Source organism: Dendrobates tinctorius, unplaced genomic scaffold (genome assembly GCF_039654945.1).
Source record: "Dendrobates tinctorius isolate UK_male_01 unplaced genomic scaffold, ASM3965494v1 ptg000057l, whole genome shotgun sequence".
In the NCBI taxonomy this organism is placed as follows: Eukaryota; Metazoa; Chordata; class Amphibia; order Anura; family Dendrobatidae; genus Dendrobates; species Dendrobates tinctorius.
In genome coordinates this window covers 29,944,105-29,971,925 of record NW_027361725.1, presented here as the reverse complement: position 1 = coordinate 29,971,925, position 27,821 = coordinate 29,944,105, and the positions used below count along the sequence as shown (strand labels likewise).

At 43.7% G+C, this 27,821-nt stretch overlaps 1 protein-coding gene across 1 annotated transcript in view; it reads left to right on the top strand.

The window, feature by feature from the left end:
• Positions 1 to 27,821, top strand: part of DPH6 (diphthamine biosynthesis 6) — a 121,522-nt gene that overhangs the window by 43,170 nt on the left and 50,531 nt on the right. The window contains exons 4-7 of the mRNA XM_073577869.1: positions 6,433 to 6,506; positions 6,737 to 6,855; positions 9,207 to 9,268; positions 11,185 to 11,279. Coding sequence (XP_073433970.1) covers positions 6,433 to 6,506; positions 6,737 to 6,855; positions 9,207 to 9,268; positions 11,185 to 11,279 — 350 coding nt within the window. The remainder of the gene's footprint in view (positions 1 to 6,432; positions 6,507 to 6,736; positions 6,856 to 9,206; positions 9,269 to 11,184; positions 11,280 to 27,821) is intronic.

Genomic DNA, 27,821 nt, shown 5'->3' with positions numbered 1-27,821 from the left:
AGGCATTTCCACTGAAGTTGGATCAGCCTGTAATTTGATTTTTCACTTTGATTTTGCGTATCATTCCAAATCCAGACCTCCCTGGGATATTCATCTTTATTTGCATTGATAATTGTTATGTTTTATTGTTCTGAACACATTCCACTATGCAATGAATAAAAACCTGCAATTGGACTATTTCATTCAGAGATATCTAGGATGTGGTATTTAGTGGTCCCTTTATTTTTTGAGCAGTGTATGTGTCTATATATATATATATATATATATATATATATATATATATATATATAATGTATGTGTAATACTTAGGGGAAAACTACGTTAGAGAGTGGACCCTCTGGATCGCGGATCCGGAGCCCCTGGGCGCGCGCCGCAGCAGAAGGGGCATCGGCGGGCATAACCGCCGATGTCACAGTACCCCTCCCCTTACGCCCTCCCTCACTGAGTTTGGCCAAAAACTTTTTCAGAACGCGAGGGGCGTTGATATTTTCCCGAGGCTCCCAGGACCTCTCCTCGGGGCCAAAACCCACCCAATCGATAAGAAAAAGGGTCTTACCCCGGGCTTTTTTCATAGCCAAGATGTCCTTGACCTCGAAGACGTTGTCCGAGATAGCAGGTGAGGGAGGGGCGATGGAAACTGGTTGGAACCGATTCAGGACTACGGGTTTCAAGAGCGAGACATGGAAAGCGTTGGGCACCCGGAGCGAAGCAGGCAACCTCAGTTTGTAAGCCACGGCATTAATACGTCCAATCACTTCAAACGGTCCAATGTACCGAGGACTCAGCTTATAAGAGGGAACTCTCAGACGGATATGTCGAGTTGAAAGCCAGACCTTGTCACCTGGATGGTACGGGGGCACATCCTTCCGTCTCTTGTCTGCATGTTTCTTGATTTGGTCGTTGGCACTTTTGAGCGCATCCCTGGTCTCTCTCCAAATCTGCGAGAATTCTTTAGCAAGAGAATCGGCTGCGGGTACTCCTGTAGAGGTGGAGAAAGGCAACGGAATACCTGGGTTTTGACCGGTTACCACAAAAAAAGGTGACCTGGTGGTAGATTCACTGGGATGATTATTGTGCGAGAATTCAGCCCAAGGTAAGAGCGCAACCCAGTCGTCCTGATGAGCGTTGGTGAAGTGACGTAGGAAGGTGGTTAACCCCTGATTAATTCGCTCCACTTGCCCGTTGGTCTGAGGATGATATGCGGAGGAGAAGTCGAGAGATGTACCCATAAGCCGGCAGAGTGCCCTCCAGAAGCGGGAGGTGAACTGGACCCCCGATCCGACAGAATCCGCTGAGGAAGACCATGCAGCCTGAAGACCTGGTGGATGAAGATCTCAGCTATCTTCGGGGCGGACGGTAGTCCCGGTAAGGGAATGAAATGGGCCATTTTGGAAAAACGATCTGCCACGACTAAGATGGTGGTACATCCGGCTGAGCGGGGTAAGTCAGTCACAAAGTCCATGGCGATCTGCTGCCAGGGGGCCTCAGGAACTGGCAACGGGTGAAGAAGACCGGCGGGCAAAGTCCTAGCCACCTTATTCTGGGCACAGATTGTGCAAGAGGCCACGTAGTCCATCACATCCTGGCGAAGCGTGGGCCACCAGTAATACCGGGAAAGCAGTAAGAGAGTCTTCTTTGTCCCAACGTGTCCAGCAATTTTGGAGGAATGTCCCCAGCCCAACACCTCTATACGTCTGCTTGGAGGGACGAAGGTCTTACCGGGCGGAGGGATAGCAAAATTCACAGGATCCACGGTGATCATCCTAGTAGGCTCGATGATATAGGATGGGACTTCATCCCTCTCTGAAGACTGCAACGACCTGGAAAGGGCATCGGCCTTGATGTTCCTATTACCCGGTCGGAAGTGAAGTTGGAAGTCAAAGCGGGAGAAATACAGGGCCCACCTGGCTTGCCGGGCATTGAGCCTTTGGGCAGACTGCAGATAGGCCAGGTTCTTGTGGTCCGTGAGGATGGTAAAGGGATGTACAGCCCCCTCGAGTAAATACCGCCATTCAGCCAAGGCCATCTTAATGGCCAGTAATTCTCGGTCTCCAATGGAGTAGTTGCACTCCGCCGGTGAAAAGACTTTAGAAAAGAAGCCGCAAGGAACCAGCCGTCCGGACGAAGCCTGCTGGGACAGGACCGCCCCCGCTCCAGTGGAGGAGGCATCCACTTCCAGGACAAAGGGTCTGCTGGTCACAGGCCGATGCAAAATGGGTGCTGACGCAAAAGAACGTTTCAGAGTTTGGAAAGCGTTTTCCGCTTCAGGGGACCAGCTGTTGGGCTTCGTTCCCTTACGGGTCAGGTCCGTGATGGGTTTGGTAACCATAGAAAAGTGAGGCACAAACTGACGGTAATAGTTTGCGAACCCAAGAAACCGCTGGATGGCCTTAATCCCCACTGGACGGGGCCACTTGAGTACCGCACCGAGTTTTTCGGGATCCATCCTTAGACCGGAGTCGGTGACGACATATCCCAAGAAGGGTAGTGACGACTGCTCAAAAAGGCATTTCTCGATCTTGGCGTAGAGTTGGTTCTCTCGAAGGCGGTGCAAGACCAAGCGTACACTTTTGCGATGAGAGGGCAGATCGGGGGAGAAAACGAGAATGTCGTCCAGGTAGATGACAACACAAGAATAGAGTAGATCCCGGAATACCTCATTGATAAATTCTTGGAACACAGCGGGGGCATTGCAAAGGCCGAATGGCATGACTAGGTATTCATAATGCCCGTCACGGGTATTGAAGGCCGTCTTCCACTCGTCCCCAGCACGGATTCGGACCAAATTGTAGGCTCCCCACAGGTCTAACTTCGTGAAGATCCGGGCTCCTCTCAGCCGGTCAAAAAGCTCCGGAATCAACGGAAGGGGGTAACGATTTTTGATGGTGATTTTGTTCAGACCCCGGTAATCAATGCAAGGCCGCAGTGATCCATCTTTCTTCCGGACGAAGAAAAAACCCGCGCCTGCGGGAGAGGAGGACTTTCGGATAGACCCCTTGGACAGATTTTCGTGGATATATTCCGTCATGGCAGCGGTCTCGGCTGGAGAGAGAGGGTATGTTCTACCTCTGGGAGGAACCGCTCCAGGAATCAGGTCGATGGGGCAGTCATAAGGCCGGTGCGGAGGCAGGGAATCCGCCTCTTTCTTGCAGAACACATCAGCATAGGCGTGGTATGGCACAGGAAGACCAGGGAGGTCTGTAGGCTTGAGCTGAGGATGGGAACGGACCAGGGTACGTAAACAGCTTACATGGCAGGCGTGCCCCCAGCGCAGGATCTCTCCGGAGCGCCAGTCGATAACTGGCTCATGCCGCCTAAGCCAAGGTAGCCCCAAGAGAATGGCGTGGGATAATTGAGGCAGGACATAAAAGGCAATCTTCTCAGAATGAAGTGCGCCAATTTGCAGGTTTACTTCAGTGGTTACCGTGGTGATGAGCCCAGGAAGAGGTTTGCCATCAACGGAGGTGATTGCTCGAGGGTTACTTAGGACGTCCACGGGAATCTGGAGTCTGTCAACCTCCTCCTGGTGGATGAAGTTGCCTGCCGCGCCCGAGTCCACATACGCCTCCACAGAGCTACGCCCCCGACCTGAAATAAGTAGAGCTGAAACAGTAAGTGGAAGAGAGGGGGTCGGATCACCTAGGGGGCCCTCTCCTACCTGGCCTAGGCGGATACGTTTCCCGGTCTCTCAGGACAAGTGCGTATGAAGTGATTGGCCCCTCCACAATAGAGACAGAGTCCCTTGGTCATCCTCTCCTTACGCCGTTGTTCAGACAGCTTGATGCGATCTACTTGCATAGGCTCAGGGGCAGTGTTACTAGGGAGAGCAACGGTGCGTGGAATGGGAGCTTGGTATAACCTAAAGGGCCTCCTCTCCCTGGCTGACTCTCTGGCGCGTTCCTGAAAACGCAGGTCAATACGAGTAGCCAGGGAGATGAGATCTTCCAGGGTGGTGGGAAGGTCACGCCCGGCCAACTCGTCTTTGATTTTACCAGAAAGGCCTCTCCAAAACGCACCAACCAGGGCTTCGTTATTCCACCCCAGCTCCGAGGACAAGGTCCGAAAACGGATGGCGTATTGCCCTACCGTAAGGGACCCCTGGCTGAGGTTAAAAAGGGCCTCTGTAGAGGAAGCAAGGCGTCCAGGTTCATCAAAAACCTTACGGAATGTCTCCAAAAAACACTGGATGTTGGTCACCACCGGGTCATCCCTCTCCCATAACGGATTCACCCAAGCCAACGCCTCCCCCTCTAGATGGGAGATTATAAAGGCCACCTTAGCACGGTCCGTAGGATACTGTTGGGGCAACAGATCAAAGTGCAATCTGCACTGATTTAAAAATCCCCTACACAATTTTGGGTCCCCACAGTACCTGGGCGGTTTACCGAGACGGGGGGGAGGAAAAGAGACGGTGTCCCGGGCTTGGGTGGAAGCGGCCGCAGAGGACTGCAAAGAAAGCAGCCGATCATCCACGGACGCCATATACCCCAAAATGTGAGACTGAGCATCGCGCTGTTGTGCGAGCTCCTGCTGGAGACTGACTAAGAGAGGTGCGTGTGCTGGGTCTGCGGTTTGAAGAGCGGAGAGCCGGGTGTCCATGGACTTCATGAACGACATGATACGGGTCTGATTCTCTCTAAGGAAAAGCAGTTCCTTTTGAGTGGCAGCCGCGGCACCGGCGGGGTCCATGGCCTGATGATACTGTAATACTTAGGGGAAAACTACGTTAGAGAGTGGACCCTCTGGATCGCGGATCCGGAGCCCCTGGGCCGAGCACGCCAGGTGAAGACCGACCCCTATACAGGGATCGTTTGGGGCAGGACCACAGAGGACGGAGGCGCGACAGCCGGAACCAAGAGGGACGGCTCCACGGACAAAAGGACAGGGGAGGCAACGGTGCGAAAAACGAGCAGGGACCAGTGGCGCAGGAAAGAAACAATACGGGAGACAGGCAAGTGGAAAGACCAAGGCGGACTGGAGACAGAGGACGGCACCGGGGATGGAAGGCAGCGCCCAGGCAGACTGGAAGGGAAGGGAGACATGAGACAGAGGGCGACAGGGCGGAGAGCGGTTGAGCTACAGGAGAACTGTAGAGGCCAGAGGGTGCAGAAAAACTACACAATCATCAGGCGTCCTCCTAACAGCGAGGACGCCTGAAGTACAGCAACCCCCGGAAGTGCGTCACCCAGGCCCGCCCCTCAGCGCCGCCCACCGCAGGAGAGAGAGCGCGGGAGGCGGCGAGCGCGAACCAGGGGGCGGGAGCCAGGAGCCGCCGTGAGGACGAGTGGACGGCGGGCACGTGACCGGGCGGGAGCGCGCAGGTGAGGAAACGCTGCAGCGCGCGCCGCAGCAGAAGGGGCATCGGCGGGCATAACCGCCGATGTCACAGTATGTAGAGTAGAAAGAGAAGAGAACTGAGGAATTGAAAACCAAAATTGTTGAAAAATATCAATAATCTCAAGGTTACAAGTCCATCTCCGGAAATCTTGCTGTTTCCTTTAAGGGGGTGTCTGCCAACCCCATTAATACAGGATTTGGGGTCTGCAATGACAGATGAGACAGGTTAAACAGTGTCTGTTATCACAATGATACTTTACCAATCTATCATAAAATTACATTTGCAGTGGTACTATTTTTTTTTTTAATAAAACTGTTTTTTTAATACTTTTTCATTTTTATCTGTGAGGTTTAATCTAAATAGCTTCTTATTAATATTTATTAAGAGTCATGTACCTATCTAGCCCGAAAAAATATCTGAATGTATGCTTCCTGGGGTTTGCTTGGTCGATACAACAGGTCACTTATTTGCACTACCACTTGTTTTATTGTCTGAGACCCATGGATGTACCCAAGCGCTGTACTCAACCATCTCAATTGGTTCCATAGACAATAGGACTCCCACTCATCACATAAAAGGTCTGAGTTTACTTTGGCTTTCTACTTTTAGTGGAAGGAAAGCATCCTAGTGCTATATAGTGTATATGCAAAAGGGGGGTACATGTGGGACATCTCCTATAATATTTTGTTATTGATGCATTTTATACACAAATTAGAAAATTAATCTTAATTTTCGAAGTATGTAAAGAACATTGAATTCCTGCACAATAAAGGACACCTGTATTGAGGATATGATGGCTGTGGTGTATACCATAAATTGATTATTGCTATAGTTGATCCCCTATATATTGATTTTCCAGCGGATAACTGACTCCTTTCATATGTAACATGCCTAGGTTTCTGTGGCTATTCTTCAGCTGTATACTTCTTAGATATAGGATGTATCTTCTTTATTTGGACAATTATCACGCAAGATATATTACAGCCTTTAAGCCCGTCATTCTCTCCATTTATTTATCTCTCTTTTTGTACCATGTGTCTGAATGTTCATTGGGTGTGATATCCACCCATGAATTGTCTTTTTTTTTTTTGCAGGACAAGGAGTCCGTGGATTCTGTGTCAGTTGGAGCTATCCTGTCTGACTACCAGCGAGTGCGAGTGGAAAACGTGTAAGACTTTTCTATTCTTTAAAGTTTGTTATAGAAGAAGGCAGTGCTCTGCCCAGGAGGAGTGTGCTCCGCCCAGGAGGAATGTGCATCCCCAATGAGCATCTCCCACCTATCACTAATGGCAGAGGGTGATGTGTGTTGTGGCACTGGCATTGTCTTTATTACATGGACTCGTGCCATTGACTTTGAAGATAGCCTTTAACCATTTAAAATGTGCACTTTGCTTCCAGGTGTCAGCGGCTTGGCCTTCAGCCACTTGCTTTCCTTTGGCGCCGAAAACAAGAGGATCTGTTGAATGAAATGATTTCCAGTGGCTTGCAGGCCATTCTCATCAAGGTAGCTGCATTTGGTAAGAGGGACTGGTACATGTATAATATTATTATTATTGGTAGTATTTTACTCACTTGTATAGCACCATTAATTCCACAGCACTTTACATACATTATCATCACTGTCCCCGATGGGGCTCACAATCTACATTCCCTATCAGTATGTTTTTGGAGCGTGGGAGGAAACCGGAGAAAACCAATGAAATCTCATTACCAAACAGTGTTCTCTTTGCATATATTGTAAATAATGACATAATAAGCTTGGATATTAGTAACTTGGGGTGCTTGAACATTTTTGCAATGAGGGTCTGAAATGTTGTGTCTCTATAATGGATTTGGGTGAAACATCACGGTTTCCTGGAGTGCCACTGTCCTCTCTCCGACTTTCTTAGGCTATGTTCACACGTTGCATTTTTGCTGTTTTTTTCTGCAGGAAAAATGTTCTCTCTTGGCAATGAAGAAGCTGCTTAAAAAGGCAGGTTTTGCTGCGTTTTTCATGCTGATACAGTTTAGTGCCTGTTGTTTCTGAGTTTTCTGCACCAAAAACATCAAAAACTGATACCTGCGTTTTTTGCTGTGTTTTTGCTCTTACCTATTGTTTCCTATGGGTGAAAAAACACTGCAAAAACACTGAAAGAACGAACATGCTGCACTTTGCAAAAACGCAGCAGTTTTCCAAGTCAAGTCAGGAAAAAAAAACCAATGTGTGTGCATGAGATTTCTGAAATCTCGCAGCTTTTGCTGGTACTGTAAAACGCAGCTTTTAGTTTGATCTTTGCTGCGTTTTTTTATGCAATGTGTGAACGGAGCCTTAAGGTCAGGATACTATATGTCATACATAAAATATTATTTTTGAACATATTTAATAAGTGTTATTTTAACGAGACAGCCCCTGTAATTAATAACCTCAGTTTAGTTCGCCAATGGTAAACCTTGCATGTCTGATGCCCGACGGCCGCTCCATTCATTCTCTATGGGGTTGCCAGGAAAAGCCCAGTTTAGGCTCAGGAGTCCTGTAGAAAATGATTGGCGTGCACTGCCGCTCCATTCCCAGGGCTCACTCACACCACCGTACTTTCTGTCCGAGTTTGATCTGATATTCAGATTGCACTCAGTCAGGCAAGTGAATGAGTCTTTGGAAAACATTGGATTGACACAATGACAGAGTGGGTGCAAAAAAAAGAGAGGCTACTTATTGTAATTCTTTCTATTTCCTCCTCTTACCGTCCCTCCTTCCAAGATCTATCACTATTTATATTTTCTGTCAACAGATGTATAAGGGCTTGAAATTTTTAAAAATAAGAAAGTGGAAAAAAAACCTTAAAATGATCCCAGATTGAGTGAAATAGTGAAAAAATGCATGTTCTAACATTATTTTGAGGTTTTTGTGTCTTTTATTTTGTGGTTAAAATGACCTGATAACTTTATTCTCCAGATCACTACCGTTACGACATTACCAAATTTATTATGTCTTTTTTTTTTTTTACTTACATTTTGCTGATGTCAAAAATTTAGAAAATGTAATATGTGCTTTTTATTGTTCCATTAATGTCACTGTACAAGTTTTTTTCTTTTTGCAGGGCACACTATTGTGATTATTGATACTATTTTGGAGTATGTACGATTTTTTTTATTCCTTTTATTTTATTTTTTGGTCGAAAACTGCAATTTTTGATTTTTGATTTTTTTTTTTCTCTTTATGGCGTTTACCGTATGGATTAAATAATTTTTTATTTTGAAAAATCTTTTACTGATGTAGTGATCCCAAATATGCTGCTTCTTTTTTTATTAGAAAAAGTTAAAAAAAAAAAAAAAAATTCTTTAACAATTTTTTTTTTTAATTATTTTTGTAGTTTCCCCTCACCCCCTCTTCTAGGGGTCCTAATCCTGTAATAAATAGTGTACAATTTTAATATTCCTGTAAAAGCTAGATATGACAGTAACCTATCGGCACCCTAAAAGCTTGTCATAGGGAGAGACCATGAGCGAATATATACACCCCCTTGCATCCAAGTTTAAATGCCTTAAAGCCCATTGTCAGCGATTGACCGCGGCATCTATGCGGTTTACCAGCAGCGATCGATCACTCACAGCAAAGTAATATCTTGAAAATAGTGAGGACATAAAGCACAGAGTACGATATGTTCACAAATTGTATTACTCTTCATTTATAAATTGACAAATCTTTGCAAACAAAAAAAGAAAACATAAAAGCTAAAAATCAGACTTTACCAATATGGTCTTTTCAAATCCATCTTTCAATTTTTAGGCGATTAATCACTTTCTTCTTGCACAAAAGAAAACTAAAAATTGAAAAAAGGATTTCTTCCTAATAGTTAATTGAAGCTGAACTTTTACATTTCATTTTTAGGGCTAGATCCTGATAAACACCTTGGAAAATCCTTAGAAGAAATGAGACCACTCCTGATGCGGGTCAGTTTTTTTTTTTTGGTGTCTTTTTTTTTAAGTATTTATTTTTCTTTTTTTTGTGTGAATTATTGCTTTGACTGCATAGGCCTGTTTCACACTTCCGTTTTTGACCATCAGTCAAAATCCGCCGTTTTTGCAAAAAAATGGATCCGCCATTTTTTTTGACGGATCCGTTTTTTTCCCCATTGACTTGCATTACTGGCGGATCTTGATGGATGGCCATCCGTTGGATCCGTTTTTTTGCGGATCCGTCAATTTTTTTTCTTCCGCCGAGATGCCTGGACGGACCATGCAACGTTTTTTGTGCTGCAGGATCCGCATTTTTATACAGCGCATGCCCGGAGGAATGAAGTCAGGAGGAAATTTAACCCTGAAATAATTTCTTGCAGCCAGACAAGAAAAGAAAAAAATCTCTCTCTCTCTCTCGATCCAGTGGCATCCGTTCACATCAGTTACGAACGGATCCGCTTTTCCGCCTTTTTGGCGGATTTTAACTGACACAAAAAACTGAAGGGTGAAACAGGCCATAGTAAAAGGTGGCAAAGCCGATAAATAGCCAAGCAGATACTATGTGCTATCTAGCTGAAAAATAGAAGATTAAAGAAAAGTGAAACGGGGCTAACTACATAATGGGTCATAGCTGACTAATGCATCATTATTGGACATGTAATATAGAAAATACTCAAGCAAAAAAAATATATGAATAAAGACATTTAAAAAAGGCACAGAAGCACTCGAGTTGGACACCCCGATAATAATAACATCATAAATATTTGTCAAAAAGCAAAGATGGTAAGTGAAGGATGGAGAAGGGGTATCCAAAGCCCCATGCATATCTTCACTAATCCTCAAGGCAGTACATTTGAGGATTTGTTCATTTACCATCTGGCCTCAAATGGGTTGTCTCAGGTTTGGAAGTTATAAGTTTCCGATTGCTGGGGGTCTGACCACTGGGATCGCCATCACTCCTAAGAACCAGGGCTTTGAAGATTTGTTTGCTCATGCGCGCGTTCCCGCTCCATTCATTCCTAATGAGACCTCTGGAGATAGCCAAGTGCTGTGCTCAGCTGATCGTCGGCGCTCCTATAAGAATAATCCACCTCTGCTCCAGTCACACTGAGGTCTTCAGAGCCCATTTCTACAGATCGAAAATAAATTCCAAACAGAAAACGGGTGTGATCAGGTGCATACTAAGCAAAGCCATCTTCATGCTTATCTCACAGTTAAAGTTGCACTCGGTAACGCTTACAGCATGCAAACATGAAATTTGTGAAATTGGAATTGCATTACTGCTCTAGATAATAAGAAAAACAAAGATACTTAGCGCGTAAATTTGCCAATTCATGCTGATTGGTGGGTGTCCCGCTGCTGATTGGTGGGTGTCCCGCCTCTAGAATCTGTACTGATCATCAGATTAGGCCATTTTTATCCCTGTTACAAAATGACGCGCCAGGTTGGTTGCCCGACCACCACTCCATTCATTTTTTTGTCCCTGCCAACAACCAGCAGTCAGATCTTACCTCCTTTGTTATACATTTATTAAAGGATTACCACTCAAACTAAAGAGATCACTAATCACCCAGTGGATGAGCAAAACTCTTGTTAATTCGGTGAAATAATTTTTAAGCAGGCCTAAAAATTATCATTCTTAGCAACACATTGTCCTGTGCATAAAAGCCGTGTCTCCGATAACATGAGGTCTATTCGCATATAATTATTGTATTAATGATCAGTCTGAGAACATGGAAGTGTAATCTGCCTGCGTAAAGAGGCCATTAATCGGTTTACATGTAACTGATCAGCAGGCATTTAACAGCTGCGGTCATCTGTGTAAATGGGCCCTTAAAAGCACTTAATCCCATAGTTTCTCCAGGAGAGGCCAAGAATGTGAATTCAAAGATTGTCTACATTTGTTTCAGCTTTCATCCCAATATGGGGTCCATGTATGTGGAGAAGGAGGAGAATATGAGACGCTCACTTTGGACTGTCCACTCTTCAAGAAGAAAATAATTATGTAAGTTTAGTTGCATATTATTTCTCAGTATTCACGAGGTTGTTTAATTTTGCAATGCTGCCTTCAATTTTACTGGTATTTATGGGTATATTCCCACCACCCACTCTCCTATTCTACATATAACATCATGCTCCTGTTTCCCCTATGCCACCTTTAAAATGTTTTTACCAAGGTATATAACGTATCCACAGAGTACGTGATAGCTTACTCATAGCTTGTGGTCCGACCACTAGGACCCCTACTGATCCCCGGAACATAGCTCTGAAGACCACCATCTATATGGAGCAACAGCTGAGCATGAGCACCCTAATTCTATTTATTGCCTACTCTTTGCAATTGCCAATCGTTCCGCAGACTATGAATGAAGCTGTAATGAAAATGCTCGACCATCGCTTTTAGACAGGGCGCTGCTGTACTCCATTTTAAAGTGTGGTGTGGGTTTCAGCGGCCAAATGTTATCTAATGTTTTATCGAATAGCACTCAGTGTTATTCTATGGGGTTGTGCAGAGCAGCAATTATCTTTTCATGACAATTTGGCATGAGAAAATAATCGCAGCATGCTGCGAGTGCATCCAATAATGGGATCGCTCTCACCCATTCAAGTCTAGTGAAACATCAGACTGCACTTATTTGTCATAAGAGTGTGGTCCGATGTACTCGCACTGAGTCAATGGTGAAGATGGAGAAATTACGTTCTCCATCTCCACACCATGCGAGAGAATAGGAGCACACTTGGATGACTCTCAGATCAAACTCCGTGTTAGAGCTAGGTGTCCTCAGCATAATTTCGCCCTATTCTCTCGCATGAGAGAATATACGGCAGTGTGAGCATACCCTAATAGTTGTCCGGTGGACATATTCTCCTACCTGAGCTGCAGATCTCTGCAGCTCCTCCAAAGTGACCATGGGTCTCTTAGCCGCTTCGGTAATTAGGTCTCACCTTGCTTGGGAGGGATGTCAGTTTAGGCCATGTCTTGGTAGGTTTGCAGTTGTGCTATACTCCCTTTATTTTTTTTGGATGATTGCTTAAACAGTGCTCCACGAGATGTTATGAGCTTGGACTATTTTTTTGTAACCTATCCTTGCGTTACTCTTCTCCACAACTTTATCCCTGTCCTGTCTGGTGTGTTTCTTGGTTTTCATGATGCTGTTTGATCCTTTGATCCCTAATCTTCTCACACAAATCTCTGAGGCCTTCATAGAACAGATATGGTTATCCTGAGAATAAGATACACACAGGTGGTCTTAATTTACTAATTATTCAACTTCTGGGGCCAGTTGGTCGCTCAGGATTTTATTTAGGGCTATCAGACTACAGGGGGCTGAATACAATTGCATGTCACAATTTCTAGATTTATATTTTTAAAATAATTATAGAACCATGTATCATTTCCTTTACACTTCACAAATACTTGATAATTTGTGTTGGTATCACATAAAATCCCAATAAAAAACATTTAAGTTTGTGAGTGTAATATGAATTAATGTGGAAAAGTTCATGGAATATGAATAGGTTTTCAAGGCACCGTACATATCATTCAGCTCAGCTCCTCCTTCTCTACTCCCTGTTGTCCACAAATCGGACTGCATGTATAACGTGACAGTTTTTTTAAATAGATGGACAGATATGATATGATTATAGTCTAATACAAAAATAAAGGAAGAGATTTTATCAGTTTCTGTAAGCCACTCTGTCCCTCTAATAACTATTGTTAGTTAGCTGCTATTATAGTCATATGTTATTCCAGCGTCAGATAGCTTGAAGAAATACCTTAGGCCTCTTTCACACTTCCGTTTTTTACAATCAGTCACAATCCGCCAGGTTTTGAAAAAAAAACGGATCCTCAATTTTTTTTGAGGATCCGTTTTTTTCCCATTGACTTGCATTAATGGCGGATTGTGACGGATTGCTGTCCGTTGCATCGTTTTTTTTTGAGGATCCACCAAAAGTTGCTGTCCGTCACCATCCTCAAAGATTTCAAAACGGAGCTTGTAACGTTTTTTTCTCTGGCGGATCCTCCAGACACTCATTTAACCCGAAATTCTTTCTGGGTGCCTGACAAAAAAAAAAATTCTCTCTCTCTCTCTCTCTCGCAGTTCCTTTATTTCCTCATTTTCAGGATCCGTCTTAAAACGGATCCTGTGACATCCGTTCCCATCAGTTGAGAACGGATCCGCTTCTCTGCCTTTTTCGCGGATTATAACTGATGCAAAAAAACTGAAGTGTGAAAGAGGCCTTAAAGAGAGGATAAGATCCTGTAAAGCCCCGCAAACACATTAGACGAATGTAAAAGATGGGTTCAGCCAACATTCTACTGTTTATGGGGGTAACGGACGCCTGATGGTCTGGAGAGATGTCGATCGGGCATGTCCGATTTTGAACTGCTGACCACATTGACTGTCAGAGATAAGACGCCAGCAGAGATGTCTTTTCTGTCCATAGGCGAGCACCATATCCAGGTAATGTGTCCAGATCATTTCTAAGCTGCTGACCCCATAAGGCGTTTGAACACTGCGATTTGCCTTGGCGCAGCCGTCATGGCACAGCGGTGATCACAGACAATCGACTTCCTGCATTCGGTGACAGGCGTTCATGTTGAGAAGAAATCACCCTGAGCGACAATTTTTTATTTTTTTTAAAGGCGGTGACTCCAACATTTACCGGCTGCTGTTGTTTGCTTTTCATTGTGAGCTTTCACTTTTTAACATTAAAATCCCAGTAATCATAGCTCATAATTCTCTCCTGACAGCGTTTAGTCATCATACCTTCCCTCTTATGTGGGCTCCTTATACTGCCCTGAGTGTTAGGACGTGTTCTTGACATTTGGAACATTTTGCTATTTTCAACTGATGTAAATGGATGCAAGAATAGCTATGTAGGATGAATTAAGGCTGCTAAGAAGGCAGAACATGTACCCAGGATATGTCAATGAAAGTGACTGGGCTACTTTAAAGAGGACCTGTCATCAGGTCAGAAGGGGACAAGTTTTGCTGTTTTTTTGTTCCCACTATTCCCCTGAATAGTATGTTGTTGTTTTTCTAATTTACCATATTTTAAAAAGTAAAAATGTCCATATCTCTGGAACCATATAGTGGGATTAAGAAATTTAAAAAAAAACGGAAAACTCAGCATAGCAAAGGAGGACAAAAACTCCACTTTTATTTAGGAGAGGTCTTCTTTAAAGTTTTCACAAAGGTGACTTAACTTTCAAAGGGATGTTCCCATCTTCATCAATGGATATTCTCAGATATTGCTTGTAAAAACGAACACGTTTGCAATCTGCGGCTTATTAAAATTTGCAGCTGTTCTTGAGATATTACCACTTCTGTTTACAGCTCCTACAATTGTGGCCAAAAGTATTGACACCCCTGCAATTCTGTCAGATAATACTCAGTTTCTTCCTGAAAATGATTGCAAACACAAATTCTTTGATATTATTATCTTCATTTAATTTGTCTTAAATGAAAAAACGCAAAAAGAATTGTCCTAAAGCCAAATTGGATATAATTCCACACCAAACATAAAAAAGAGGGTGTGCAAAAGTATTGGCACTGTTCGATAAATCATGTGATGCTTCTCTAATTTGTGTAATTTAGGCTGGTTTCACACTTGCGTTTTTTTTCGCGGTATTTTAGCGCTAAATAGCGCATCCATTTTTTTTTCCTATACTTTGCATGGGATGCGCTTATGTGCGCATACACATGCGTTTGTACGCGTTTTTCCGCACATGCGTTTTTTTGCGGTATGCGCTCGGGCGCACAAAATGCATCCTGTTGCATTTTTTGGGCGTCCGACTTGCCTCAAAAAAACGCATGCGCGCGCAATGCGTTTTTTTACAGCAAGACACCCATTATAAGTCTATGGGTGCGCATATGTGCGCATTGGCATGCTTATGTATGCGTTTTTTTGCACATGCGTTTTTTTTTGTTAACCATGGAATTTAGGGGTTTGGGTTAGAGTTAGGGTTAGTTAAGGGGGTTTAGGGTTAGGGTCAGGGTCAGGGTTAGTTAGGGTTTAGGGTTTGGGTTAGGGTTAAGTATGGTTTGGTTAAGGGTCAGGGTTAGGGTCAGGGTTAGGTTTAGGGTTAGGGTCAGGGTTAGTTAGGGTTTAGGGTTTGGGTTAGGGTTATGTATGGTTTGGTTAAGGGTCAGGGTTAGGGTCAGGGTTAGGTTTAGGGTTAGGGTCAGGGTCAGGGTTAGTTAGGGTTTAGGGTTTGGGTTAGGGTTAAGTATGGTTTGGTTAAGGGTTAGGGTCAGGGTTAGGGTCAGGGTTAGGGTTAGTAAACTCATGGTTTGGGTTAGTGTGAGGGGCCACCTAATGTTTGGAAAAAAAGCAAACGCGGTAAAAACGCACTAAAAACGCATAAAAACGCTGCGTTTTTTTCATGCATGCTCATAAAAATGCTTGAAAAAAACGCAGCAGTTGTATGCTTTTGTATGCGTTTTTTCAATGCATTTTTTTGCGGGAAAAACGCGCTGCAAAAAAAAGCAAGTGTGAAATTAGCCTAACAGCACCTGCAACTTACCTGTGGCACTTAACAGGTGTTGGCAATAACTAAATCACACTTGCAGCCAGTTGACATGGATTAAAGTTGACTCAACCTCTGTCCTGTGTCCTTGTGTGTACCACATTGAGCATGGAGAAAAGAAAGAAGACCAAAGAACTGTCTGAGGACTTGAGAAACCAAATTGTGAGAAAGCATGAGCAATCTCAAGGCTACAAGTCCATCTCCAAAGACCTGAATGTTCCTGTGTCTACCGTGCGCAGTGTCATCAAGAAGCTTAAAGCCCATGGCACTGTGGCTAACTTCCCTAGAGGTGGACGGAAAAGAGAGATTGACAAGAGATTTCAACGCAAGATTGTGCGGATGTTGGATAAAAACCTCGACTAACATCCAAACAAGTTCAAGCTTCCCTGCAGTCCGAGGGTACAACAGTGTCAACCCGTACTATCCATCGACATCTGAATGAAAACGGACTGTATGGTAGGAGACCCAGGAAGACCCCACTTCTTACCCCGAGACATAAAAAAAGCCAGGCTGGAGTTTGCCAAAACTTACCTGAAAAAGCCTAAAACGTTTTGGAAGAATGTTCTCTGGTCAGATGAGCTAAAAGTAGAGCTTTTTGGGCAAAGAATCAACATAGAGTTTACAGGAGAAAAAAAGAGGCATTCAAAGAAAAAAAACACGGTCCCTACAGTCAAACATGGCGGAGGTTCCCTGATGTTTTGGGGTTGCTTTGCTGCCTCTGGCACTGGACTGCTTGATCGTGTGCATGGCATTATGAAGTCTGAAGACTACCAACATATTTTGCAGCATAATGTAGGGCCCAGTGTGAGAAAGCTGGGTCTCCCTCAGAGGTCATGGGTCTTCCAGCAGGACAATGACCCAAAACACACTTCAAAAAGCACTAGAAAATGGTTTGAGAGAAAGCACTGGAGACTTCTAAGGTGGCCAGCAATGAGTCCAGACCTGAATCCCATAGAACACCTGTGGAGAGATCTAAAAATGGCAGTTTGGAGAAGGCACCCTTCTAATATCAGGGACCTGGAGCAGTTTGCCAAAGAAGAATGGTCTAAAATTCCAGCAGAGCATTGCGAGAAGCTCATTGATGGTTACCGGAAGCGGTTGGTCGCAGTTATTTTGGCTAAAGGTTGTGCAACCAAGTATTAGGCTGAGGGTGCCAATACTTTTGTCTGGCTTATTTTTGGAGTTTTGTGTGAAATGATCAATGTTTTGCTTTTTGCTTCATTCTCTTTTGTGTTTTTTCATTTAAAACAAATTAAATGAAGATAATAATACCAAAGAATTTGTGATTGCAATCATTTTCAGGAAGAAACTGAGTATTATCTGACAGAATTGCAGGGGTGTCAATACTTTTGGCCTCAACTGTATCTAAGCACTGCTTTGAAGCTGGCGTGGACTGTTTCAGTTCACTGCTTACTTGCTCATTAGAAAAGACCTTACAAGAGCCGTGCTTATGTCTAGCAGCAGTGGTAAGTCTCCAAGGCAATAAGCTGTAATCAAAAGAGTTAATATCTTAAAAACGAATGCAAATTTTAATAAGCGTTAAATTGCAAAAGCGCTTGTGTTTGCAAGTGCCATCCAGCAATATAAATCAAATAGCTGAAGAGCCCGGCGCTGCCCGGGTATAGTAACTAACTACGGTTAGTTAGAACAAATTATAATGAATATATATATAGATAGATAAAGCTGAGTGTAGAGCCCCGCCCACTCCGCATAGCCACATTCACTATAATATCCCTCATCATCCCGTCAGCCAGAGCTACCGGACTACTACCCCTAATATCCCACATCGTCCCATCAGCCAGAGCCACCGGACTACTACCTCTAATATCCCACATCGTCCCATCAGCCAGAGCCACCGTACAACTACCACTAATATCCCACATCATCCCATCAGCCAGAGCCACCGGACTACTAATATCCCACATCATCCCGTTAAAGCCACCGGACTACTACCCCTAATATCCCACATCATCCCATCAGCCAGAGCTACCGGACTACTACCCCTAATATCCCACATCATCCCGTCAGCCAGAGCCACCGGACTACTACCCCTAATATCCCATATCATCCCGTTACAGCTGCCGGACTACTACCCCTAATATCCCACATCATCCCGTCAGCCATAGCCACCGGACAACTACCCCTAATATCCCACATCATCCCGTCAGCCAGAGCCACTGGACTACTCCCCCTAATATCACACATCATCCCATCAGCCTGGGGTCAGAACCAGAGTGCTGAGGGATTTTTATGGACCACATCACATTTGAAGCCACTTTGCGGGGTCTATATGATAGAAAATACCCAAAAGTGACACCATTCTAAAAACTGCACCCCTTAAGGTGCTCAAAACCCCATTCAAGAAGTTTATTAACCCTTTAGGTGCGTCACAGGAATTTTTTTAATATTTAAAAAAAAAAATGAACATTTAACTTTTTTTCACAAAAAAAATATTTCAGGTTCAATTTTTTTTATTTTACCAAGGGTAACAGGAGAAACTGGACTGCAAAAGTTATTGTGCAATTTGTCCTGAGTACGCTGATACCTGATATGTGAGGGGGAACCACTGTTTGGGCGCATGGCAGAGCTCAGAAGGGAAGGAGCGCCGTTTGACTTTGTCAATGCAAAATTGGCTGGAATTCAGATCGGACGCCATGTCGCGTTTGGAGAGCCCCTGATGTACCTAAACAGTGGAAACCCCCCACAAGTGACCCCATTTTGGAAACTAGACCCCCCAAGGAACTTATCTAGATATGTGGTGAGAACTTTGAACCCACAAGGGCTTCACAGAAGTTTATAACGTACAGCGGTACAATTAAAAAATCATATTTTTTCCACAAAAATGATATTTTCACCCCCAATTTTTATTTTCCCAAGGGTAACAGGACCCTAAAAGTTATTGTGCAATTTGTCCTGAGTACGATGATACCCCACTTGTGGGGGTAAACTACTATTTGGGCGCATGGCAGTGCTCGGAAGGGAAGCAGCGCCATTTGACGTTTTTGGCTGGAATTGAAATCGGACACCATGTCGCGATTGGAAAACCCCTGATGTACCAAAACAGTGGAAAACCCCCACAAGTGACCCCATTTTGGAAACTAGACACCCTAAGGAACTTATCTAGATGAGTGGTGAGCACTTTGAACCCCCAGGTGCTTCACAGAAGTTTATAATGCTCGGGCATGAAAATAAAAAAATCGTATTTTTTCCACAAACATGATCAATTAGTCCCCAATTTTTTTATTTTCCCAAGGGTAACAGGAGAAATTGGACCCCAAAAGTTGTTGTCCAATTTGTCCTGAGTTCGCTGATACCTCATATGTGGGAGAAAACTACTGTATGGGCACACGTCGGGGCTCGGAAGGGAAGTAGTGACGTTTTGGAATGCAGACTTTGATGGAATGGTCTGCGGGTGTCATGTTGTTTTGGAGAGACCCTGATGTACCTAAACAGTGGAAACCCCCACAAGTGACCCCATTTTGGAAACTAGACCCCCTAAGGAACTTTTCTAGATGTGTGGTGAGCACTTTGAACCCCCAAGGGGTTCACAGAAGTTTATAACGCCCGGGCGTGAAAATAAAAAAATCATTTTTTTTCCACAAAGATGATATTTTTACCCCCAATTTTTTATTTTCCTAAGGGTAACAGGAGAAATTGGACCCCAAAAGTTGTTTTGCAATTTGTCCGGAGTAGGCTGATACCCTATATGTGGGGGGGTAAAACACTGTTTGGGCGCATGGCAGAGCTTGGAAGGGAAGGAGCACCATTTGACTTTTTCAACGCAGAATTGGCTGGAATTGAGAACCGACGCCATGTTGCATTTGGAGAGCACCTGATGTGCCCAAACAGTGGAAACCCCCAATTCTAACTCCAACCCTAACCCCAACACACCCCTAACCCTAATCTCAGCCCTAGCCCTAATGGGAAAATGGAAATAAATACATTTTCTTTTAATTTTATTATTTTTCCCTAACTAAGGGGGTGATAACGGGGGGTTTGATTTACTATATATGGCGGGTTTTTATGTTTGGCAGCTGTCATAGGCTAAAAGACGCTTTTTATTGTAAAAATAGTTTTTGCATCACCACATTTTGAGAGCTATAATTTTTCCATATTTTGACCCACCGAGTCATGTGAGGTCTTATTTTTTGCGGGACGAGTTGACGCTTTTATTGGTACCATTTTCGGGCACGTGACATTTTTTGATCACTTTTTATTCTTTTTTATTATTTTTGGGATGCAGAATGAACAAAAACCAGCGTTTCATGAATTTCTTTTGGGGGGTGCGTTTACACCGTTCCGCGTGCGGTAAAATTGATAAGGCGGTTTTGTTCTCTGGGTCAGTACAGTTACAGCGATACCTCATTAATGTCTTTTTTTATGTTTTGGCGGTTTTATGCAATGAAAACTATTTTATATAAAAATTAATTATTTATGTATCGCTTTATTCTGCGAGCTATAACTTTTTTATTTTTTCGCAGATGACGCTGTATGGCGGCTCGTTCTTTGCAGGACAAGATGACGTTTTCAGTGGTACCATGGTTATTTATATGCGTCTTTTTGATCGCGTGTTATTGTTCGGCGGTATGATAATTCATTATTTTTTGCTTCGTTTTTTTATTTTTTAAGGGGTTCGTTAAAGGGGTTAACTAATGGGACAGTTTTATAGGTAGGTCGTTACGGACGCAGCGATCCCAAATATGTGTACTTCTATTGTTTTTTTTCTTTTTTTATTTCCAAAAAATGAATTTATTGGGGAATATTTTTTTTTTCTAATTTATTTAGCGATTTTTTAAAAATTATTTTTACACTTTTTTTTTTTTTTTTTTTTTTACTTTATTAGGTTGTCTCAGGGGGGACATCACTGTCCTGTGACAGATCGCTGATCTGTCACATCACAGATCACTGTGACAGATCAGCGATCTGTCACAGGCATAGACGCAGACTTCCTCATGCCTGCGCTTTGCAGGCACTGAGGAAGTCAGCTCCCTACAGGCCCCCGAAGGTCCCCGTCGCCATATTGGATCCGGAGACCTGTAGGGAAAGAGACCCCCGCAGCAGCGCCGCACATTGCGCTGCGGTGGGGGGCTCAGGGAAGCACGGAGGGAGCCCCCTCGCTGCCGATGCTTCCCTTTAACCCCCGGTACACCGCGATCGTGTTTGATCGCGGTGTGCAAGGGGTTAACGTGTCAGGGGCGGTCCGTGACCGCCCCTGACACATTGTGCCACGTGTCAGCTGTGATAATCACTTGACACCCGGCCGCGATCAGCGGCGCTCATCACGTGGGCGCCGCTGATCGCTGTGACATACTATCCCGTCTCTGGGAATTAAGTCCCAGGGCACATGGACGGGATAGTACGTCACATGGGATTAAGGGGTTAAGAGACCCTGGTGTCAGAACCAGCTGAGTGGAATTGCCCTGACTTCCATACCAGAGATCCCTTTAAGAGAGGCCTGGGGTTAGAACCAAAGCGCTGGATGGATTTGCCCTGACTTCCATACCAATGATCCCTTTAAGAGGGAAGATGTACCTATGGATGGAGGATGTGTGATGTGTATATGGGCAGGGAGGGGGAGATTCATTTCTGTCGTGCTCTCTTCTCCTTTCTGAGGGGCAGACAATGGCAGGGAGATTATGTTCCCAGGGATGCAAGATTTCTCTCACCATGTCAGTGCCTGCTGAGGTGTTTTCTGGAGTGGGAAAACTGTTGCTCATAGCAACCAATCATAGCTCATCTTCTTTTAAACAGCTCTGGTGAAATGAAAGATGCTTCGTGATTGGTTGATGATAGACACTCACACATTCATTTTTATATATAGAGATAAGGATAGGAATAACTTATTAAGAAGAAAAAATCTTCAGGTTATGAGTCTTGTGTTGTACAATCCCAATAGGATTTCTTAGAAATCCCACGTAGTTATGTTTCAACTGCAGAGAAGCTATCCTTCCTCACTTACGTCAGCCTTGACGTACACTTCCCTGACAAAAATGTAAATTCCATTTATTAAAATTAGATAAAAATAAAAAATTACTTATACAGCATTAAACACATTAACCCCTTTCCTACATTGGACGTAATATTCCATCCATGTGACCTGGGACCTAAGTCCCAAGGTCAGAATATTGCGTCATACGAGATCAGCGGCGCTCACGGGGGGAGCGCCACTGATCGCGGCCAGGTGTCAGCTGATTATCACAGCTGACACCCAGTACTATGTGTCAGGGGCAGTCACGGACCACCCCCCCGGCACATTAACCCCTGGCACACCGATCAAACATGATCGCAGTGTACCGGGGGCAAAGGAGAGAAGCACGCAGGGAGGGGGCTCCCTCCGTGCTTCACTGCGACCCCCCGGAGCGACGCGATGTGCTGCGTCGCTCCGAGAGTCCTCCCTGCAGGCCCCCGGATCCAATATGGCCGTGGGGGCCTTCGGGGTCCTGCAGGGAGGCGACTTCCTCACATGAGGAAGCCTGCAGCAGCGCCTGTCAGATCGCTGATCTGACACAGCGCTGTTCTAAGTGTCAGATCAGCGATCTGACACAAGACAGTGATGTCCCACTATAAAACTGTCCCACTAGTTAACCCCTTTAGTGAGCCCCTTCGAAATAAAAAACAAAGCATAAAGCAATGCTTTATCATCATACCGCTGAACAAAAAGTGCAATAACGTGCGATCAAATAGACGTATATAAATAACCATGGTACCGCTGAAAACGTCATCTTGTCCCGCAAAAAATGAGCCGCATCATCAGCGAAAAAATTAAAAAGTTATAGCTCGCAGAATAAAGCAATGCAAAAATAATTATTTTTTATATAAAATTGTTTTTATTGTATAAAAGCGCCAAGACATAAAAAAAAGACATAAATGAGGTATCGCTATGATCGTACTGACCCAAAGAATAAAACCGCTTTATCAATTTTACCACACGCAGAATGGTGTAAACGCCCCCCCCCCCTAAAGAAATTCATGAAATGCTGGTTTTTGTTCATTCTGCGTCCCAAAAATCAGAATAAAAAGCGATCAAAAAATGTCAAATGTCCGAAAATGGTACCAATAAAAACATCAACTCGTCCCGCAAAAAATAAGCCCTCACATGACTCGGTGGGTCAAAATATGGAAAAATTATAGCTCTCAAAATGTGGTGATGCAAAAACTATTTTTACAATAAAAAGCACCTTTTAGCGTATGACAGCAGCCAAACATAAAAACGCGCTATAAAAACCCGCCATGACGAGTAAATCAAACCCCCTTTTATCACCCCGTTAGGGAAAAATAAAAAAATTTAAAAGAATGTATTTATTTCCATTTTCCCATTAGGGTAAGGGTTAGGTCTAGGGTTGGGGTTAGGGTTGGAGTTAGAATTGGAGGGGGTTTCCACTGCTTGGGCACATCAGGGGCTCTCCAAACGCAACATGGCGTCTGATCTCAACTCCATCCAAGAAAGTCAAATGGCGCTGCTTCCCTTCCGAGCTCTGCCATTCGCCCAAATAGTGGTTTACCCCCAAATACGGGGTATCAGCGTACTCAGGACAAATTTGGTGTCCTGTTTCCTTTGGGAAAATAAAAATTGGGGGTGAAAAGATAATTTTTGTGGAAAAAATATGATTTTTTAATTGTACGGCTGTACGTTATAAACTTCTGTGAAGCCCATGGGGGTTCAAAGTTCTCACCACACATCTAGATAAGCTCCTTGTGGGGTCTAGTTTCCAAAATGGGGTCACTTGTGGGGAGTTTCCACTATTTAGGCACATCAGGGGCTCTCCAAACGTGACATCGCACCCGATCTCAATTCCAGCCAATTTTGCGTTGAAAAAGTCAAACGGTGCTCGTTCCCTTCCGAGCTCTGCCATGCGCCGTAACAGTGGTCCACCCATATCAGGTATCAGCGTACTCAGGACAAATTGCACAATAACTTTTGCAGTCCAATATCTCCTGTTACCCATGGTAAAATAAAAAAAATTGGACCTGAAGTAATTTTTTTTGTGAAAAAAAAGTTAAATGTTCATTTTTTTTAAACATCCAAAAAATTCCTGTGAAGCACCTGAAGGGTTAATAAACTTCTTGAATGTGGTTTTGAGCACCTTGAGGGGGGCAGTTTTTAGAATGGTGTATTTTCTATCATATAGACCCCTCAAAGTGACTTCAAATGTGATGTAGTCCCTAAAAATAAAATGGTGTTGTAAAAATGAGAAATTGCTGGTCAACTTTTAACCCTTATAACTTCCTAACAAAAAAAAATTTTGGTTCCAAAATTGTGCTGATGTAAAATAAACATGTGGGAAATGTTACTTATTAAGTTTTTTGTGTGCCATATCTCTGTGATTTAAGGGCATAAAAATTCAAAGTTGCGAAATTTTCACGAAATTTCTGTTTTTTTTCACAAATAAACACAAATTATATCAATGAAATTTTACCACTACTATGAAGTACAATATGTCACAAGAAAACAATGTCAGAATCACCGGGATCCATGGAAGCCTTCCAGAGTTATTCCTCATAAAGGGACAGTGGTCAGAATTGTAAAAATTGGCCCGGGCATTAACATGCAAACCACCCTTGGGAGTAAAGGGGTTAAACACGCTTATAAGTATGATCCAAATAGTCTGCGGGTCTCCTAGCCTGAGCTCACGAGCCTCGTAGGCAGATATAGGGCTGTTGTGTTCAGGTCAGGAGTCCACCGCCGGTACGGACACTGTGGTCCATTCTCACATGTGCATATCTGAAGTTTGAAACCGGCATTAAACACAGCCCTACACCAAAGTTTAAGAAAACTCATATCACTGCGGTTAATCCTCCCAATCCTAAGTTTAAAACACCTGACCTGGCATTATCCTGGAGGCAGCAAGGCTCTGTGAAGTATGCCCTGAGCTTTCTCAAGTAAATGCCTGTTGGGACACACAAAAGTTTGCTTTACTAAGTATGTTACATGTTACAATGCAAAATGCTGGCTTACCAAAATATTTCAGCATATTGTTAATCAGAAGGTAAAAGGAGTTAGTTTGTAATCTCTGTGCTGCCGACAAGATTAAGACATACTGTATATCCCAGTGTAGTATAGTAAGTTGATGGTTTATTTCAATGCGTATCGAAGTACAAAGTTACTTCTTCAGGAAAAAACATGTATATCACATCATATACAGTGGGGCAAAAAAGTATTTAGTCAGTCAGAAATAGTGCAAGTTCCACCACTTAAAAAGATGAGAGGCGTCTGTAATTTACATCATAGGTAGACCTCAACTATGGGAGACAAACTGAGAAAAAAAAATCCAGAAAATCACATTGTCTGTTTTTTTTTCATTTTATTTGCATATTATGGTGGAAAATAAGTATTTGGTCAGAAACAAAATTTCATCTCAATACTTTGTGATATATCCTTTGTTGGCAATGACAGAGGTCAAACGTTTTCTGTAAGTCTTCACAAGGTTGCCACACACTGTTGTTAGTATGTTAGCCCATTCCTCCATGCAGATCTCCTCTAGAGCAGTGATGTTTTTGGCTTTTCGCTTGGCAACACGGACTTTCAACTCCCTCCAAAGGTTTTCTATAGGGTTGAGATCTGGAGACTGGCTAGGCCACTCCAGGACCTTGAAATGCTTTTTACGAAGCCACTCCTTCGTTGCCCTGGCGGTGTGCTTTGGATCATTGTCATGTTGAAAGACCCAGCCACGTTTCATCTTCAATGCCCTTGCTGATGGAAGGAGGTTTGCACTCAAAATCTCACGATACATGGCCCCATTCATTCTTTCATGTACCCGGATCAGTCGTCCTGGCCCCTTTGCAGAGAAACAGCCCCAAAGCATGATGTTTCCACCACCATGCTTTACAGTAGGTATGGTGTTTGATGGATGCAACTCAGTATTCTTTTTCCTCCAAACACGACAAGTTGTGTTTCTACCAAACAGTTCCAGTTTGGTTTCATCAGACCATAGGACATTCTCCCAAAACTCCTCTGGATCATCCAAATGCTCTCTAGCAAACTTCAGACGGGCCCGGACATGTACAGGCTTAAGCAGTGGGACACGTCTGGCACTGCAGGATCTGAGTCCATGGTGGCGTAGTGTGTTACTTATGGTAGGCCTTGTTACATTGGTCAAAGCTCTCTGCAGTTCATTCACTAGGTCCCCCCGCATGGTTCTGGGATTTTTGCTCACCGTTCTTGTGATCATTCTGACCCCACGGGGTGGGATTTTGCGTGGAGCACCAGATCGAGGGAGATTATCAGTGGTCTTGTATGTCTTCCATTTTCTAATTATTGCTCCCACAGTTGATTTCTTCACTCCAAGCTGGTTGGCTATTGCAGATTCAGTCTTCCCAGCCTGGTGCAGGGCTACAATTTTGTTTCTGGTGTCCTTTGACAGCTCTTTGGTCTTCACCATAGTGGAGTTTGGAGTCAGACTGTTTGAGGGTGTGCACAGGTGTCTTTTTATACTGATAACAAGTTTAAACAGATGCCATTACTACAGGTAATGAGTGGAGGAAAGAGGAGACTCTTAAAGAAGTTACAGGTCTGTGAGAGCCAGAAATCTTGATTGCTTGTTTCTGACCAAATACTTATTTTCCACCATAATATGCAAATAAAATGAAAAAAAAACAGACAATGTGATTTTCTGGATTTTTTTTTCTCAGTTTGTCTCCCATAGTTGAGGTCTACCTATGATGTAAATTACAGACGCCTCTCATCTTTTTAAGTGGTGGAACTTGCACTATTGCTGACTGACTAAATACTTTTTTGCCCCACTGTATATGGTTTTTTCCTGAAGACGTAAACTTGTACTTCGAAACGCGTTGAAATAATCTTTCTTTACTACACTGGGATATATGTCTTAATCTTGTCGGCATCGCAGAGATTATACACTAAGTTCTTTTACCATCTGATGGTCACCTGCTGACCCTTAGATTTGCTGCAGCTGACTTCTCATTATATGCTGTTTTTACAGATTAAACAGGTGAGTTTAATGTGAGTGTAAAGCTCACTGTATCTCTCGGATAAAACCCTATTTGCACTGATCTCTCCTACATCTTTCTTTGTTCAGCACATATTGTTAATAAAAGTCCCTGATATGAAACTGTAAAAAAAATAAATAAATAAACAAAACAGTAAAGAAGTATTACCGATCTATTGAAGAGGTTGTTTCCCTGTTTTTTTTTTAATAATATATGGCCAAAATGGTATGAAAATAATAGAAAAATATATCCTCTACTATTGGATCCAAGTTCTTCCTCATGTCTTTGTCCACCTTGGTCTCTTTCCTCATGCCTATGTCCACCTTGGCCTCCTTCCTCGTGCCTATGTCCACCTTGGCCTCCTTCCTTGTGCCTATTTCCACCTTGGCCTTCTTCCTCGTGCCTATGTCCACCTTGGCCTCCTTCCTTGTGCCTATGTCCACTTTGGCCTCCTTCCTCGTGCTTATGGCCACCTTGGTCTCCTTCCTCTGACCACATTGGTCTCCTTCATCATGCCTATGTCCACCTTAGTCTCCTTCCTCGTACCTATGTTCACTTTGGTCTCCTTCCTCGTGCCTATGTCCACCTTAGTCTCCTTCCTCGTGCCTATGTCCACTTTGGTCTCCTTCCTCGTGCCTATGTCCCCCTTGGTCTCCTTCCTCGTGCCTATATCCACCTTGGTCTCCTTGCTTCCTCGTGCCTATGTCCACCTTGGCTATCAGTTATGCATGAGGAGGTGGAGCTGAGTGGAGAATAGAGCTGGAGTGACAGAGGCTTCAGATCTCCCATAGCTCTTCAGCCTCATTTGTATATCAAGTCAAACGCTAATTTCTCAGTAATGCCCATATAAATAGTTTGAGGGATGAAATCCTGGTGACAGATTCCTTGTAATAATAAAAACATAACATAATAGCGTTTGGTGAAGGGATAGATTTAATTTCATAGCTTTGTTGCTGGAATTTATATTGTAGAATGAGCCGTTGTTCCAGTTCACTGACAGCAAGCAGACATTTTGAAAATAACGAGCAATTGAAACCGAGGATGTGAGAAAGTTTCCGAACTTTT